This window comes from Ictalurus furcatus, chromosome 13 (assembly GCF_023375685.1).
Source record: "Ictalurus furcatus strain D&B chromosome 13, Billie_1.0, whole genome shotgun sequence".
Classification (NCBI taxonomy): Eukaryota; Metazoa; Chordata; class Actinopteri; order Siluriformes; family Ictaluridae; genus Ictalurus; species Ictalurus furcatus.
The window spans coordinates 9,236,909-9,253,383 of NC_071267.1; the positions used below are offsets into that span (position 1 = coordinate 9,236,909).

Here is a 16,475-nt window from a genome sequence, read left to right on the forward strand (position 1 = left end):
TTCGTAGTGTATGAATGGGTGTGTGAGTGTGTATTTGATTGTGCCCCGTGATGGACCAGCACCCTGTCCAGGGTGTACCCCGCCTTGTGCCCGATGCTCCTTGGGATAGGCTCCAGGTTCCCCGTGACCCTGAAAAGGATAAGTGGTATAGAAGATGGATGGAGGGATTTAAGCAATATCCAGCGTTGGGGATTCGATTCTTGCCTCCAGCCTGTGTGTGCAGAGTTTGCATGTTCTCCCTGTGCTTTGGGGGCTTCTCCGGGTACTCTAGTGTCCTCCCCGAGTCCAAATGTCCGTGGAGTGTGTGTGATTGTGCCCTGTGATGAGTTGGCACCCCGTCCTCGTGCCTGCGGCCTTGTGCCCTGAGTCCCCTTGGATAAGCTCCAGGCACCCTGTGACCCTGTGTAGGATACGCGGTACAGAAAATGGATGGATGGAACTAGAGAGCTTTTTTATTCCTGAACTTTACATCATCCAATATTATATCCTGATATTATTTATTGGCCCTACTTCTGTCCCCCCCCCCCCCCAGTTCTTAAGGTTTGGATTAAACCCTTTCAATTCAAGTTAACCAATATAATAACTGAAAGAATTCAACAATAAACATAACTGATAATGGTGAGTGTGTCAATATCCCTCGACTAGTCTGTAGGAATATTTGAGAGTACTACATGATCAGACTCCATAATACATCCCCGATATGATTAGTCCCCACTTCATACAGGGCACATTGATCTACTGGTAAATTACTGCTAACCATCCCACGTTCACGATTAAAACACAAGGGTGACCATGCGTTCTCAGTAGTTGCAAATAGACCTTGGAAAATGCCAGCTTTTAGAGTAAGATCTGCTTCAACCAATGACCAATTTAAATCTTGCCTTAAGACCCATCTTTTCTCCTTGGCATATGACTGTATCTAACTCTTGGTTTTTTAAAACGTGTTTACTTAGTAATAAGTTTAATAAAGGGGTTTATACTTTGTGTATTTAATGTACGTGTGTGTGATTTTTTTTTTTTATGTTACCCTGTCTTGTGCTGTAATGTTGCTGTATCTTTTGAACCTCGATTCCTGTCACACATTCCAGCATTTTGTTCAGCTTCGGCTGTTTAGAATCGAAACGGAATTGAAATGTAGGAAGGATTCATTTGAAGGGTTGAAGATCCATTTCTCAGAGGATTTGAAGGGTTGAAGATCTTTCAGAAACCTGAGTGCTGCAAACGTAACCCTTTTGTTCTTCTAGGTTTAATCAGCAGTTAGGTTGCCATAGTGTCCAACTGGACCTCTCTTTGACTGACACTGTAAGAGTCAATCAAACACTAAGTGCGCGCGCGCGCTGCGTGTTATGAGAATGCAGTGTTTATTACAGAGTGGCACGTGACTCGTGCGCTTTAACGTCATCTGTGGATGGAAGTTGGAATGTGGCTCGTGTTGAGTCCTCCTTTATTACCGTGTGTGTGTGTGTGTGCGCGCGCGCGCGTGCGCTCTGGGCCTGTTCGTTCCCCCGCTGACCCGCTGCTGACCCGCACTCACAGACCCTGACATGCGGGTGAACTCCGGCACCAAGCCTCGCCAAGTTCACAGTCCATCAAAGGAGCAGATAACGGAGCGCGAGCGCCACTAACAGCGGCGGGGATAAGCTCCATTATCTTTAAAAACACACACACACACACACACACACACACACACACACACACACACACACACACACACGCGCGCGCGAAAATGCATGCGTATTATGCACAGGCCTATAAGCTGTTGATATGCATGTTTTATACAGTAAGTGTATTTCGATTAAGTTAATTAAGTCGTGAAATAAAGGATTCCGCATTGTCTGTAGTAATAGTAATAATAATAATAATTAATGGTGAGGAAGAGGAGACAGGACTGCGTGCTCTCTCTTACTCACACAGTAATATTATAATATATTACATCATAAACCCAGGCTGTGCTTTTGCTCAGAGGCGACACGTGGCGCGACTTTGCTACTGAATCTGCGGCCAATGGCGGCGCGAGCGTCTTTGATTTATCGGTATACTGGAGGGGGAGGGAGAGGGTTTTACACACACACACACACACGGTTCACTAAAGGGTCAGCTGGTCACAGTCTTTAAGGTGTAACACAGGTCTCCTCTGTGCCCTGATGCTGTACTTCATTTCAATTGTTTAGAACAATTTTCTTGTTTAAAACCAAGTTGAACTAAAACTCTAATAATAAGTTAGTACAATATAAAATCAGAACGTTTAAGTTATGTTCGGAGCAACCATGAGGGATCTAAGCTGACTTAAAAAAATAAGCTGTTATGTTTGTGTGTGTATGTATATGTGTTATATGTATATGTATGTATATATGTATATATGTATGTATGTATATGTGTGTGTGTGTGCGTGTGTATATGTATGTGTGTATATATATATGTGTGTGTATGTGTGCGTGTGTGTATATGTATGTGTATATATGTGTGTGTGTGTGTGTGTGTGTGTATATATATATATATATATATGTATATATATATATATATATATATATATATATATATATATATATATATATATAATCCTTTTGCAGTGTATCCATCCATCATAGCTTTCTCACAGAGATGCTATCAGTTTATAGAATTACTCTCTTCAACAGGCTGTGTTTAACACCTTGACTGTTCGGTTATAATGCTGCATTGTAAGACATTTCAGGTGGTTAAACTCCGAAACGAAAGTTCACCTGATAATGACCTTCGTTTAACCTCAAAAAGTTATCTTTAACTAGTCAAGACAATGGATTACATTCAGTTTAATATTTTGAAAACGTATAAACTCGAGTTCAGTATCCAAAACTTGAAAATTGGAGTTGAAGAGAAGAGACGAGTTCACATCACTTGATGGGGCTGTCGTGTTTTACAGTGTGGCCAGAGGGATGTACTGATCTGATCTGATCTGATCTGAACTGAACTGCATGGTTTTGAGGCTGATTCTGAAAAGCGGGATCTGTATTTAACTGGATTTGTCATATTTCAGCATTTAATCCACCTACATACTGTACGTATTGAGTTGAGTGACACAAGTCGGATCTTGTTAATGCGCACAGGACACACAATGTCCTGAAGCAGTTCTCATAACTCGGCAACAGAACATTTCAGAGTTCATACAGAATGGCAGTTTCGGGTCAGTATCTGAAATCAGACTCTGATATCGATAGAAGTTGAATAAGTGGTAGTGATCCTTCACTAGCTGGCCAGTATTAGGATATGGTGTACTATATTTTGGAATCTATTGGTATGATCTGTGATTGATTATAAATCCAGCTGGATACTTTTCAGGGCAGAGTTTAACAATGGGTAAAGCTACAGAGTAATGCCATATGACCCATAATTTGGCCAGACTCCTGTGGGTCATATGAGGTGTGGTGGTGCAGCAGGTAGTGTTGCTGTCTCACTGCTCCGGTTTGGGATTTGATCCTGAGCTCCAGTTACAGTCCGTGGCTCCTGTTTGGCTGAAACGGAAACTTGCAATCACATAAGTCTTTTGCAGTCTAGTTTGGACACGCCTGTGTATTACATGATGTATGTACTATATACTGTAAATATACAGTATATACTCACCATCCACTTTATCAGGAACACATGCACATTCATGCAGCTATCTAATCAGCCAAGCATGTGGCAGCAACGCTATACAAACCGTTCTGCAGATTCAGGCCAAGAGCTTCAGGTAATCTTCACATCAAACATCAGAATGCGGAAAAATTGTGATCTCTGTGACTTTAACTGTGACATGGTTGTTGGTACCAGATGGGCTGGTTTGAATATTTCAGAAACTGCTGTTGTCCTGGGATTTTCACCCACAACAGAGAGGTCAGAGGAAAATGGCCAGATTGGTTCGAGCTGCCAAGGAGGATATAGTAACTCAAATAATCACTCTTTTACATCTGTGGTGAGCAGAAAAGCATCTCAGCATGCCCAAAACATCAAACCTGGAGGTGGATGAGCTACAACAGCAGAAGACCACATCAAGTTCCACTCCTGTCAGCCAAGAACAGGAATCTGAGGCTATCATGGGCACAGACTCATCCAAACTGGACAGTTGAAGATTAGGAGAAAAAAAACCCCCCACCTGTGTCCAGTTTCAGCGAGTCTGTGCCTGACATATGATGTGTTTATGTCTTTCTTTGCATTTTCTCTTGTGAAATTCCTCCAATGGAGTTCAGCAGTGTGCTCTGGTGTTGTACTAGTGTACCATTCAGGGTGTATTCCTGCTTCACACTCAGTGTTTCTCAGAAGTGTCTTCAGATCCACCACAACCTCAATCGGGATACTGAAGATGGACCAGTGAATGAATGAAATCGGATCTCGCACACGTTTCTAGCTGATACACACATGGCATGCCTGCTCCATCACATTCCTCAATGCTCATACTGTGTGGAGAATCAAATGAATCAAAAATCTGCTCGTTTTATTCTGTGCTTCTCATTCAGCCACACTTAACTCAGTTTTTGCGTGGACTCGACAACTTATACACTCAAGGGGGGGAAACAAAGGATACTAAACGGTACGCTTTCTGTTGCTTATCTTTTGGACCTTTTAATATATGTTTCCTCTGGAAACATGGATCTTTAACAAAGATTTAAGGTAGGGCTTCTCAATTTTGTCGTAGCTAGTGATTCCTTTAACTGTAAAATCATTTCCATGAATCCCCTTATTACAGGTGTGACATGGGAATTGTTTAAACGTGTACAATAATATTACGCCTATTTGTTAAGAGCTATAGAGCATTTTATTCCTGAACTTTCCACTGACCGAACACATTAGGTCCAAGATGACATTATTTACAGACCTACTTGTTTTTTTTTTTAGGCTTTAGCGTGTTGGATTAAAACGACCACGCTAATAACTATTAGAACTCGATCTTAAATATAACAACATTGGTAATGTTGAGTTGGAAATTCATAACATTCTCAACATACATAATCATGAGGTACATAATTCGACCGTAATTACCTTTCATAGTAAAGCTTTAACTGCCCTTTTCCAGGTTAAAGATACTAACTAACAAGTACAAAAAGTGTACACTTTGTATCTTTAGTACACTTAGTATAAACTGTGTTACTGATACTGTAGGTGTCAAAGTAGATAGATTATTTATAAAATGTATAGGTTTTAAAAAGGAGTAAGTGGTAGAAAATGAATGGATGGATGGATGGATAGGTGTTAGAGGTGAAAAGTCCAATAGTTCAGTTTGACAGTTTTGTTTTGTTTTTTTTTTCAATAAAGGCTGAAAAACTGCAGTTTTAACTCATCGGGACCAACCAAATGTCCTCACAAGTTCAAAACTGTCAGATATTCCTAACCTTTTGGGGACATTTGTTTATAAGAACATGCACTAAGATGAAGGAATGGGTCCAACAGCCAAAAGCATATTCTAAACAACACGGTTTTCAATTCATTATCACTGTTAGATGATGCTTTCATCACATTTCAGAAATGATCTCTTAAACAAACCTGGCCTGATCCTGCTCTTTTGTCAGGTATCATGTTTAATGTATCGTGTTGCCTTCTGGATCATCAGTGAATGTTTGCACATTATGTAATAGTCGTGTACGAGTCCATCAATCGTCCTCAGTGTGAAAAGATGGATCTCAACATCATAGAGTCGCTGATGGAAAGGAGTCAAATATGTAGAAGATGCTGGAAAAGTAAAGAATGTGCAGGACCTGGAGGATTTTTCTGAAGAACAGTGGGGCGGTTTAACTGAACAATCATCACAAAACATACACACGGTCGTTGATCATCCAGGTAACGACACACAGTATCAAGAATCAAGCGTAGTGTAAACTTTTAAACTGGTTCATTTGTGTAAATTCAGTTATTATCATGTCTTGTGGACTATATGTAAACATCTGTCATGTGAAATAGCTTATTCAGGGCAGGACTAAATAAAAAAATAAAACGCATTTAAAAAAAATTATTAGCATTTTACAGATTCCTCAAGGCGTATGTAAACTTATGAGCACACCGTGACTTGTATATGACTTGTGCTGGGTACTGGTTGAATCAGAACTAATTTGGTAATTCTACAGCAATAAATGTGGATGCTTATACAATCACAACACATCCACGTCAACATTACGAGCCATTTTGTGTAGGTTCATGATACCAAGTCTGCTTGAGTTCCAGGTTGCGACACTACAAAACCTGCTAAAGTTCAAGCGCGTGAATACTTGAGCAACAAACCGTATTTGAGAAGTGTGAGGACATTTCGAATTCAGCCCATTTCATTACACTCTCTTAGTGCAATTCCTTAACCTCCTTCCCCAGCATTGGATTTTCAATTGTCAGCCAAATTTACACAGTTATAACTTTTAAACAGGTCATCGATATATAACTGCTTGCTATTCTGACTTTCATGTTCAGAAGAACTGGCGTATGTCCATCTATTAATGTTGTATTTGCATATTCAAATCCAACTTAAGATCAGAGATCACAAGTTATCAGTAATAGTCAATGTCTTTGTGAATAAATTACACGACACACAATTTTGTTGATCCCGTTTTATTAAAGCAGACAAAAACAAATGCATTCTGGGAAAAGTTACGCTCTTGGGGAGTTCTCACTGAACTTCATGTCGGAGATATAATTATGCAGCATCACCAGCAGGCTGGTATCTTCTGCATTCAATAAGAAGGGGAGAAATATAACTAGTGCTGTTTCAGCCATAACAAACTGGAGGAAAAACTGACCATGTGGCATCACTAAGAATTATGAATAAAGTTTCAATGCGATTTATTTATTTATTTATTTATTTGTTTAGGGACTGGAACAAGCCCCAGCCCTGCACTCACTTCTTATGTAGAGAATTTCTAGGTTCCATTTTGTGGTTTGTACAACAACAATTTGAATTTCATAAGCATACATACATATATACACATATATATGTAAATACCTTACATATACATATGTAAATAACTTAAGTAATATTTGGTGCAAAGTCTGCGGAAAGACCAAGAGCAACCAAAAGTCAAAATGAAATGCAGCTTTGCTTTGGCGGCTGCATCCGGACCAGTTATTGCTCGCTTTCTTCCGCCATAGTGTGATTTCAAAAGCCTTCGAACTTAAAAAAAAAAAAAAAAAAAAAAAAAAAAAAAAAGCTTTCATTTCACCCTGAGGAAATAAAAATGAAATAAAAAATAGAATTCCACAGAACATTTCAGACACAAGGAACTGTTTTGTACATAATGAAATGCAGTTTTACAGCTGAAGACCATTATTCCTTTACAAGAAAAAAAATGGTTTAGAATAGATGCAAAAGTTATTCAATCATCCTGTCATTTTCAGCCTTAAAAAAAATAAAACCCATTCATGCAAGGTTTTTTCTCCCCAAAGCCATGAATTGACATAGTTTGAGCCGAATTGATTTACTTCAGATGTGTGGGAAGCATGATTTTATAGTAGTGTTAAATAGAATTTAAAATATTTACACTAAAATCTTCACGGCCTAGCCCACTCCGGAGAATTTCTCAAAGATCTCGGCATGAACGTCAGTCTCGCGTGAGGACTTCATCATTCGTCATTTCCACATCAGCACTCCAGAGTAGTGATACAATCATTTCACTTCCACAATATACAAAACATAATCCTTGGCCATTAAAAATACATTAAAAGAAGAAATTACCGCTTAATTGTTTGCATTTTTAAACCGACCACTTTGTTTTTTTTGTTTTTTTTTAAATCCCATATTTACATTATCGATTCAGTTTGAAAGGGAACGTGACACAGCGGGAGACGTTTTGGCAGAGGGAGGAGTCCGGGTGAGCGAGCTACGCTGCGAAACTCAAAAGTGGTTCGGTGGAATCCGAGCCTTCGTAGTCGGCGCAGGAAATAAACGACAGTAGTCTTGAAGTTGGTCTCGATTCTGCAGCGTGCGTTCACATGTGGGATTGGGGAGTGCAGGAGGGAAAAGGTAAAAGGGACGATCTAGGAGTGCTGCGACATGCCGTTCACTAAACTCCTCAGCTGCTTCACCACCGTCTCGATCAGCTTCTGCTTGTCGCGGTCGTTTTTGCGGAACTGGGAAAAGATGTTGTTCTTTTTGCTTGTGTCCTTCATCCTGGGAAAACAACAGAAGGAAGACTAGGCTGTATGTGTCATGTACAAGACGTTCACGGTTCACTGTGGAGATGTGAGCACGTCATTTCATCTACGGTTACACAGCGTGTGAAGACGTTTGGAGTGTGGCTTTCCGCTCAGTAATGACGAAATTAACCTTAAATGAACCTTCTACTGCATGAATTATTAGCTCTTGAATTGAACTTGAATTAGCTCAAGTAATAAAAATATATTGAAAAAAATGTAGTTGGTAAATTGGTGCCGGATGGTAACAATGTGCAATGGTGGAAAGTATCATATAGTCAAGATTAACACAACGTTTATGAGATTATAATTCCTGCATTTTCCAGACTATAAATTGCAGGGGGGGTTTTTGTCACCTAGTATGCATGTAAAAGTTATATCTTCTAGAAAGGAATTACAGTTGTAAAGTATGTGGATGGATGATGTATTATCTTTTTTATGTCATGTCAGAATTCCCACCGTGGCCCTGTGTGCACGGAGTTTGCATGTTCTCCCCGTGCTGCGGGGGTTTCCTCCGGGTACTCCGGTTTCCTCCCCCAGTCCAAAGACATGCGTCTCTGTGGGGGCTGATTGGCGTGTCCGTAGTGTATGAATGGGTGTGTGAGTGTGTATGTGATTGTGCCCTGCGATGGATTGGCACCCTGTCCAGGGTGTACCCCGCCTTGTGCCCCATGCTCCCTGGGACAGGCTCCAGGTTCCCCGTGACCCTGAAGAAGGATAAGCGGTATGGAAGATGGATGGATGGATTGATGTCATGTCAGAGTAAAAACCCCCTTTTTCCAGTTACATAGGAATACAGTAGTACTACAATAGTACTATTAAAAAAATTGGATTTTTAAAAATGTATTTGTTGACATATGGCAACACCATGCAGTACAGTGTTAACAGTTTCGTGATGTAAATTCGATTAGTTTCAGTGTTTAAGGAAACATACTAAGTTTTTCTACTCTTATCTCCTTGTCATTTTCACCCTATTGTATGTACAGAAGTAATGAATAAACACCACAGAGTGGTTGTGTATGTGATTTTTTTTTTCTTTCTAGAACAGCAAGTCCCCATATTTAAGAGGTATTCTATTCTTCTAGCACCACAGCAATCTGCCAATGTTCATTTATTTATTTATTTATTTAAAAAGTCTCTTAGCATGTTTTATCCATATACAAGTGAACTAAATGTGGAACGTCTGTGCAACAAGTCGGTTCCTTAAGTTATCACGTCATTCCCTCACCAGCCTGTATTTCTTCTCTTAAGTGCAAGGTCCTTTGTCCTGAAGATTTTCATGTTTAGACAACTTACCCTCACATACAGGTTTCCCTGTATGCGCCGAAACTGGAGACTTCTTCCAAACACGCTACACAAATCTCTCATTATGGCATCCGCCATATATACGTCCTTCCTTGTGTAAGCCGCTACTATAGAAATGTAGCGCATTGGCACTAGTGCATTAATATAAACCTGTGATTCACCTTGTAGCTGGAACTACGCTCAGAACCATGCTGTTATATTCAATTCGTCAGACCGAGTCGAGAATTGTGAGTACCGTACAGTAAATTTAGGATTTTATATGGAGAGTTGTTTCACCGGTGTATGCAAGTACATTGCAAAAGGGAAATTGTGTGAAACTGTTACTACCTACCCTCGGTTGACTCTGTCACATGTTAGCATTCAAAAAGAAAGAAAATCGCATATTAGGTGCTGATGGGAACAACATCAGTAATGTTTACGTCACATCAACATAGGAAGGGAAGCTTCTTTAAAACATATCTTAGGACAAACAGGATATGTAATTAAATAAAGGCTAAAGAGGAATACTGACTTTTCCAAAAGTGCAAGTGCAGTGGACGGGTTGACCCGAAGATACTTTGAGGTGGGCTGGCCGTAGTCTGCTAGGTAAGTGGACCAGTCCCACACCATGAACAAGTCCAGCAACTGCAATACAAACAAACAGATCATTACATACAGTGTGCTGATCACAGAAGTAAACAAGTTCATTTACACAAAGACAATAACCCAGTATTGCTGGTGATCTTAATCCGATGAAAATGTGAAGCGCCGCAGATTGAGAGTGGGGGAGGAGGTGGGGTATTCGAGCTGCCGGCGGGGGTTACTTGTGGAGAAGCCTGGATCTGGCATTCAAAATGCAAAAGGAAGAGCAATCCCTTGGTGACCTCTGGATAACCTGTACAGGGATTAATCCCAGCTCTGCTCTGGCCTGTAGTCACACTGGTACACACCTTCCAACCACTTCACACTTCCAATTGGGAAATCAGACACACTGAGAAGAGCAGTGTCTCACCGCAGCTTAAGTACAATGTATGCTAATGGCTATGAAGCAATAGGGGGATGATTGCTGGCTGGCTCGTTCATTACGGAGGGTCGAATTTAGAGCTAATTCCATTTCACACCTGCTATGCGCTCTGTATTGGGGAGGCCTGATTGCCAGAGTGTCATGTAGTGCTGCCTGCAGTTCCTGCTGGGTTGCATTACAGCCACTAAACGAAGGGGGACACCGGGGTGGGACTGTGGGAGAGAGTCTGTAAGTGTATAGAAATGCCAAAGTGTATAGATTCCAGGACGCGCGTGTTTAAGTCTGACACGAAGTTTGTTATAGTAACGATGCTCACAAAGTCCAAATAACAGAGTATTGCTGTATCCCGATGTACTATTGGTCTTTCGTCTGAAAGAACTGGGACTCTAGGACACCTGTAGCTTAATGCAAAAGTTTGCATACCCTTCGCAAAATGAAGACAGCATAAATTTGATTGATGACAAGAGATTTAGTGCGTTGTGACAGAAGGTTATTTATTTCCTTTCATTTTATATGCATTGGGACAACTGAGGAAAGCTTGGGGGTGAAAACTTTTTTTTTTTCTGTAAAATGTCTTCCATTGAGTACAATGGAAGCTCTCAGATTATCTCACCACAACTCTGACTCATCTCCATATTTTATTTGGGCTGATGTTAATTCTCTCTATTGCGGTTCATCGACCCTCCACAGTCACTCAAATGAAGAACTCTGCCCAAGCAACACTCAACCTGTCAGAAGCTGTAAGCGCGTCCGACCCGCCTCCAGTCTACCTTTCATGGCCTGATTCACGTTCTTCATTAGTATTTCTTCTCATCCTTCGCGTTAAAAAGAAAACCACCACCTGCTTGATCGGTATCATCAAATCTGGATCAACAAGTTCCATGTCGGCCATGTTTTGGGTCTGTAGCATCATTTGATCATTTGCAGTGTGCTTCCCTCAGGGCATTTAATTAAAACTAGAACTAAAAGATCCACCAAGATTACAGATGAAGCAATAAACTGCATAAATCATAAGAGCTAGGGCTTTTATAATCTGCATGTATGAGGAAAATAATTAGATTCTTCGCACGCAACCTGATAACCAGAGTTCAGACACAGTACACCTGAGATGCTTTCAAGAATAAAGAGTTCCCAAATATCGAATAAACAAAATCTTTGGTGTGAGCATCATCAGCTTTAAACATGTTTTTGTGGTTTAAGAAGTAAATCGGCTCGGTTTGTTCCGAACATCTTGGAGAACGTCCAATTTTTCTGCAGACTTTGGGGATTTTTCTAGAAGAAACGGCAAAACTGTTTGAAAACCACTCGATACGTAATATGCTTCTATTAGAGAAATGCTTCTATTACACATTTTTTGGAGAAATGTTTACAATTTGCTACAATTTTTCCTGACGTGCTATTGCGAAAATAAACATCGAAACAAACAACTAAGATTAAATTGAGGCTTTCCCCCCCATGGCACTGTGCGTACTGGAAAGAGGATGCTGTAGCCAGTTCGGACCCGCTTATAAAATATCTTTAAATACAGTAAAAACAAAACAGAATCTGTGTTTTTAGGGTGCAACCAACAATGTGTTTGAAGATCTCGTGACTTTTGTCAGCTAAGGGTTTTAACTTCGGCAGCTCGAGTTACAGATAACAAAGAGGTTTAAAAATGGTTTGAAACAGCCCAGAGTAAACAGGAGTGACCCCATTAGGGATCAGATGATTGGCAGTGACATTGTGACCTCTGCATTCGGGGTCAGTATGTTCTCGAACAGGCCAATTCCAGTGGATCCATCTTAGGCGCTGCCTGTAGCCCTTGTCAAAACTGATACCCAAGTATCTCCCCCATAGCACCGGGGTTCTCATTGGTTCCCTGGATAGCGAGATGTTTCTGTGAGTGGCGTGTATTGACCGAGAGGTTAATCTTAAAGGGAAGGGCAGGGTGAGGCGGTAAAGCCTGACCACTGGCACTCTCCTCATCTCCTTATCTGAGAGCAAGGCGCTTGACCCTGTCCTGAGCGCTCAATCTGACTGCTCCCTCAGCTTGAACCAAAATCAGAGGATACTTGAAGCACAAAAATCCTTCTGACATTTGAGCCAGTCTACGGAATGCCTTTATCACTCATCACTAGCTATCTGGTAGGCTACAAAAATTCAACCTCGTTCCAGATCACGCATTCCACCGTTATGGCCGTTTCTCACCTCTGCCTCTTTAAATTGTTAGCAATTCTTCATCTGTGAGAAAATGAAGGGCTGACAAAAAAGGGTAAGGGCACAGACGGGTATGAAACTGTACGTGATCAGCGGACAATAGAGAACGGAGCTCGGACGAAAGCTGTCTGAAAAAGCTTGTCACCTTATCTAGCCGGTTTCCCGTTACGACATGTATGCGACCAAACGACACGGCAGATTTATCATATTAGATTACACGACAAAGACAAGAAAGACGTGTCTACAAGACTATACGAGGCTTTCATTAAAATATGTATCTTTGTTTTTGCTATACAAAAGAGGAACGAGATCATGATTAGAATTTCCGCTTTCATTTCCTGATATTTACATCTAGTGTTAAATAACTTGCATCGTTAATAACGTCACACCTTTTGTTTGAACCCAACCATTTTTCGAGTGATCAAAAATATTGGAACAGGCGTTTCCTGTTGCCCGGGTGTGCCCTGTTAGATTGATTGTTTAAACAATTAATAGCTCTGAATGTCTAATCTTGGTTTGAGGTCTGGGTTTCGCCTGTGAAGACTGAAATTGTGAAAAAGTATAAACAAACATGAAGATGAGAGAGATGTCTATGGGAGAAAACCAAGTCATTCTGAAGCTGAGAAAAGTGGGAAAATCAAATCAGAGCCATTGCACAAGCATCGGGCATGGCCAGTACAACCATTCTGAATGTCCTGAACAACAAAGAACCCACTGGTGTACTAACGACCAGACATGGAACAGGTCGAAAACAGCAGCAGTTAATGACAAACATTGTGAGAGCTTTGAAAAAAAACCCCTAATCAACAATCTGTCAACTGACCGATTGTGTGTCTACCACCGGTAACAATCACTTCCGAGACATATTACAAGCTCCAGCGCACATTAAACATAATACAGATGACTAAATCTGATAATAGCTTAATGACTACTTGATAAGATCAAATCATCGCGCGTCCCATTACTGGCCCGCTGTAGCTTCTTTACCTCGGATCAGTTTGTGACACTGGGCTGCTGAGATCTGGTGCTTACCTGTCGAAGGTCAATGAATGCCAGCTGTAGTGTGTCCCCCTGGAATCCCGGCACAGGCTCTGAACTGGCAAATACTGCAAAGATAACAAGAACGCAATGTAATAATTCTCAGTACTCCATTACTCCAGTCTGACCGAGTCCATTTATGACTAGCAACTGTTTACTGTTATTTGTAGAGAGTCATTGTATTGTAGATTCAGAATGCTTCTCTCTGATGGATATATAGTATTGTTTCTTTCAAAGCTCTTCTTTTTAAACATATCCACTTACCAAACTGTAACCAGGTACTTATTCCACACAGGCAGAGCAACAGATATGAACTCGTTGTCAGAGGTTACTGGTATTAAAATGTTCCAGTGTTATGCCTGGTGCAAATTGAACCACTGGTGAATTCAACTGGATCGTGAAATGATGAACTTTTCCCAGTTCTCGATTCACAGCCAGCGAGAGGCCTCGGGTATTTCCTGTGCTGCTGAACCCCGGTATGAACTCTGATTCACCCCGTCATACCGGCTTCAGGGCTTTACGGGGCAGCTACAAACCCCACACACACGACCCACATTTCTCCACGTGCGACAGTGACGTAGCATACGAACGGTTGAACGGCCAGGGCACACAGGGCACAACGCTTCTCTCTTTGTTCTCCATATGCCTATTTAACAGAACGATGATTTGCTTTGGTCCATGATCTCCTGTGCACGAGACACAGGAGATCGTGTTCTGCATTTAAGCGGCACAACAATACGCACGCTTCACATAAACGCCGTGAGGTGTTCAATACATTTTTATATTAGGTGCAAGCATTCACTGTTTCTCAAGAAGGCTACACGCTACATTTGGAACAGGATGATCTTCAGAAGCTAAAGATGATATTTACATGTTTCCCAGAAGACAAAATAATAACATATCCAGAGCAACCTGTTCAAAAGTTTACATCCCCATGGCCTCACCATGTTATCCTCAGTGTGAAAAGATGGTTGTAATATGTTGAAGATGCTGGAAAAGTAAAGAATGTGCAGGACCTGGAGGATTTTTCTGAAGAACAGTGGGGCAGTTTAACTTCTCGGGACAAACAAGGGACTCATGAAGAACTCTCACGAAACATAAACACAGTCGTTGATCATCCAGGTAACGACACACAGGATTAATAATCAAGCGTAATGTAAACTTTTAAACTGGTTCATTTGTGTAAATTCAGTTATTATTGTGTCTTGTGGACTATATGTAAACATCTGTTATGTGAAATAGTTTATTCAGGGCAGGACTAAATTAAAAAAATATATATATACACAAAATGCAATTTTTTATGATCTTATTTAAAAAAAAAAAAAAAGAATAAATTATTAACATTTTGCAGATTCTGTATGTAAACTTATGGTCTCAACTTTATATGACAGGTTATTTACTGTTCTAGTGAAAAAATGATCTGTTTGCACATGCTCATTGAAGAATAAGCTCACTCTTTATTTGGATCACTGACACCAACAGGCACGTTCCAGAATTTCCAAAATTCACACGCCTAAAAGATCACCGTGTTCGACACATGAATGTTTTTGTAACTACATGCGGATCACGTGGACTCCTGTTGCTAATATAACTCTCAAAAACCAGCCGGAACAAGACACGAGCTCTCAGTGATGCTGTGGCAAGACGCGCCAGGGTTATTTTCTGAACTTTCCTCAAACACTTTACACTTTCATCAACAGTGGTTAAGGAGAACTAAGAGACACTGCCTCCGTGCATGCAGCCATCTTGGATTCTGTATTTAATACGCATGGACTGCATTTATCCAGCTGATTTATTCACGAGTTGTTCTAAGGAACATTTACACAAGAAATTTGGTATTCATGAAAATCCCATAATTTCAAGGTGAAAAAAAAAAAAAAACCTTCGTAACCTACGCGTGTGTAAATTTATGAAGACTTACTAACGTAAAGATCGAATGCAGATCAAATCAAGCGCTTCCTAAACTTACAGCCAGTCACCACAGAGTGGCGCAGGGATGACCCGTCTGGTTCCATCGTCCCAAAGTCGTTTGGTTTTTTTTTTTTAAATGGGATTTTGGTTCAAAGCCTGAAATAAGGTCTGTGGTGACACACGAGCTCAAAATATTTTCACGTTTTATTCAACGACATCATGTATTACTGGTGTATTTTAAGTACGTCCGACATAAAGTACACTCATGAGTTTTTAAAGCTTTTACGTGTATTGAAAAAGGCGGTCGCTGACAAGTTGCTAAATGGGACGACAGAGGATGTCGGAGACGTTAAACGTCATCATGCCGAACAGGAAATAACGTTGCGGATAAACCGGTTCAGGCACAATTCCCCCAAAAAACGTGGATGAAGATTCATCCACAGAGTGAATCTGTATTGTTAAACTGTTTTTAAATACAGTTTGGAGAAGTTGTGGGAAGCTTGGTGGCGATGACGTTGAAGTCGAGCGACCGTGGTGCAGTTCGTTTGTAGCGTACGGTTAGATGTTTATGTCTGGCTTCAAGCGTCATAAAAGTTGTGTTCATTTGTGAAAATGATCTTGATGGACAGAACGTGTTCGTGTTGTAAACTTTTGTTGATCACAGATTATTTTTTGCAATAATTCAAAACCCTGTGAGATAATCCTATTGTGTTTTCCTATTGAGGGAACCGGTGTGATGATAACTTCCGGGTTTCGGTACAAAATGACGTCACCCCTGCACCGCTCTATTGGGCGATTTGTCTGCGTCTCTCCTCCTGTAAACGCCGTTATTGCCTTTTCTGCATTCGCCTGAACTGTTTTCATTTGGTTGCATATTTGATGCATATTTTCATTTGGTTGA

The 16,475-nt window shown here is 40.7% G+C and overlaps 1 protein-coding gene across 2 annotated transcripts in view; it reads right to left on the minus strand.

Moving 5' to 3' along the window:
• Window positions 1-5,549: 5,549 nt before the first annotated feature.
• exoc6 (exocyst complex component 6) overlaps window positions 5,550-16,475 on the minus strand; it is a 56,321-nt gene continuing 45,395 nt past the window's right edge. Inside the window, exons 20-22 of one of the 2 annotated variants that reach the window (XM_053639366.1) lie at window positions 13,658-13,731; window positions 9,938-10,050; window positions 5,550-8,098 (exon numbers count right to left, since the gene is read on the minus strand). In XM_053639366.1, the coding sequence (XP_053495341.1) occupies window positions 7,966-8,098; window positions 9,938-10,050; window positions 13,658-13,731 (320 nt within the window). In that variant the 3' untranslated portion in view covers window positions 5,550-7,965. The remainder of the gene's footprint in view (window positions 8,099-9,937; window positions 10,051-13,657; window positions 13,732-16,475) is intronic. The other variant, XM_053639367.1, reaches the window with a different exon arrangement.